The 1,810-nt window shown below is 32.1% G+C and overlaps 1 protein-coding gene across 1 annotated transcript; it reads left to right on the top strand.

The window, feature by feature from the left end:
- Positions 1 to 247: 247 nt before the first annotated feature.
- LOC108382280 (uncharacterized) lies at positions 248 to 1,422 on the top strand. The gene is made up of 4 exons (XM_017638666.1): positions 248 to 312; positions 384 to 565; positions 634 to 784; positions 865 to 1,422. The coding sequence occupies exons 1-4, from the start codon at positions 288 to 290 to the stop codon at positions 987 to 989; spliced, it is 483 nt and encodes a 160-aa protein (XP_017494155.1). The 5' UTR covers positions 248 to 287; the 3' UTR covers positions 990 to 1,422.
- Positions 1,423 to 1,810: the final 388 nt, after the last annotated feature.

The following is a 1,810-nucleotide window of genomic DNA, read 5'->3' as shown; positions in this document are numbered from 1 at the left end:
CTGCTCAGGATATTGCGGAAATGATCTTGGATTTCTATTTGGAAGAGCATTTGCAAATTTTATGCTTGCTACCACGGCAAAGGTTTGCATTTTATTGTGGTGAATTTACAAATGCACCAAAATATGTAAATACAAGATCATATGCAGCAGATCCGGAACATAATTAGCATTTTAGAATGTTAAAATAGATTAAAACCTTTATACATATATAGTACTAAACTAACTAAAGGTATTTAACATTTGCAGTTGCAGATACCACACCATCATGTACACAATGCGGACGCACGATGAATGAATTTAAAAAGCTAAGAAGTAAGTCTAAGTTCCAAACTCAAAAGAGATTTTATTTAAAATTACAATATCGCATTTTATTTCTAAAACAGAAATACTTATGAAGCAGAATGCAATGGTGGTGGAAACCTTAACTAATCAGTCATCACTCATCAAAAGGATTATTCGCCATGAAACGGTATCGAGTGAAGTGATAGATGAATTCCCGATAAACAATCAAGAGGAATTAATTGATTTAGATAGTAAAATTAATAAAGAAAATCGCGATGGCTACGTGAGTAGTATATAATTTTTCCTAAACTTTTATTTTAAAATTATTTCATTTTTTCCAACTATCAACAGGTCGCGGCAATCAAAACGTTGATACGAAATCAAATTCAAAAGAATATTAAGAATGTCTTAGCTGAAAGCGTCATTGTAGACTTCAATTTAGATGGCACACATGGCAAGGGACGCCTAAAGGATTACAAAGACTTTTACTGCGTTTTAAGAGGTGAGACATTGAAAACTCGAAAGCGTATAGTGAGTCAATTGTGTTATGTATGTATGTATGTTTTTTAACACAATTTATAGAAGCCGTGGAGTCCGACGAACCCGACAAATGCATACGCCAGGCTATGCAAAATGCAAAGAAGAGACATTTCCAAGCCGTTAGTGCATATAATAAAAAAGTTAGAGTTATAGTTAAAGCAGATTAATTAAAGATTTACTATCAGAATTAAAATGAAATGTGTATGATTTTTAAAAACACTCGAATATTTATTTTCTATTTTCAGTGCCGATTGATTTAAATTTTAAAAGTTCTTGAGTTTGTAAAAATAATAAACGCAAAATTGTCTTCATTTATCAACGAAAAATTAATAAATACTTAATTGTTGTGGTGGATGCAGGAGTTGAATTGGAATTGAAATACTAAACAAGAGGCAAAAATATGCATTCAGCTATGCAAAAACGGAAAATGCAGATCAATAGAACTTTCTATGTTCGTTTCAACCATGCAAAAATTTGGCACAAGTAAATAAAAACGTTCTAGAGCGTTAAAGTTAAATTGTATGTATATACTTAGGGACCTGCACGAGTAAGTAAAAATATAACCAGTTAATAATCGCCGATTATGAATAGAAACGATGTGAATACTTGAATTTAAATTTGACATCGTAGGCAAAGCATCGTTTTACTTGGAAGCAAACAGATATTTTTTTCATATCATCATTTTCATATAAGACGTTTACGATGAGCGAAGTTTGATTTGAAATATGTATCAAAACGACAAAACTTAACAAGTAAGAGCAGCGCTGTCTTCGGTTATGCCGAAGGCTTCATACCTTTCATGAACATCTGCAAATTTTAGTTTGACAGATTACTGATTTTGAATACATCTGCATACATCGATAGAGGAGTTACATACTTATATAAAAAAAACGCCTCTAAACAATCAGAGGTATGGAGGATATACTTTATATGGCACCGATCTAACTGATTTTCACTGCTATGTGATCGGTATGTAAACCGGTAACAC

The sequence above is a fragment of the Rhagoletis zephyria genome, unplaced genomic scaffold (assembly GCF_001687245.7).
Source record: "Rhagoletis zephyria isolate East Lansing unplaced genomic scaffold, Rhagoletis_zephyria_1.1 Rzeph_scaffold_26077, whole genome shotgun sequence".
Classification (NCBI taxonomy): domain Eukaryota; kingdom Metazoa; phylum Arthropoda; class Insecta; order Diptera; family Tephritidae; genus Rhagoletis; species Rhagoletis zephyria.
Note: the sequence above shows the minus strand (reverse complement) of the source record. Positions and strands in the feature narration are given on the sequence as shown.

Bases quoted from the DNA above. Each gene is read 5' to 3' on its own strand.
- LOC108382280 (XM_017638666.1), top strand. From the start codon at position 288: ATGAATGAATTTAAAAAGCTAAGAA. The intron at 313-383 runs GTAAGTCTAAGT...TTTCTAAAACAG, and splicing joins TGAATTTAAAAAGCTAAGAA to AAATACTTATGAAGCAGAAT. The intron at 785-864 runs GTGAGACATTGA...CACAATTTATAG, and splicing joins CTTTTACTGCGTTTTAAGAG to AAGCCGTGGAGTCCGACGAA.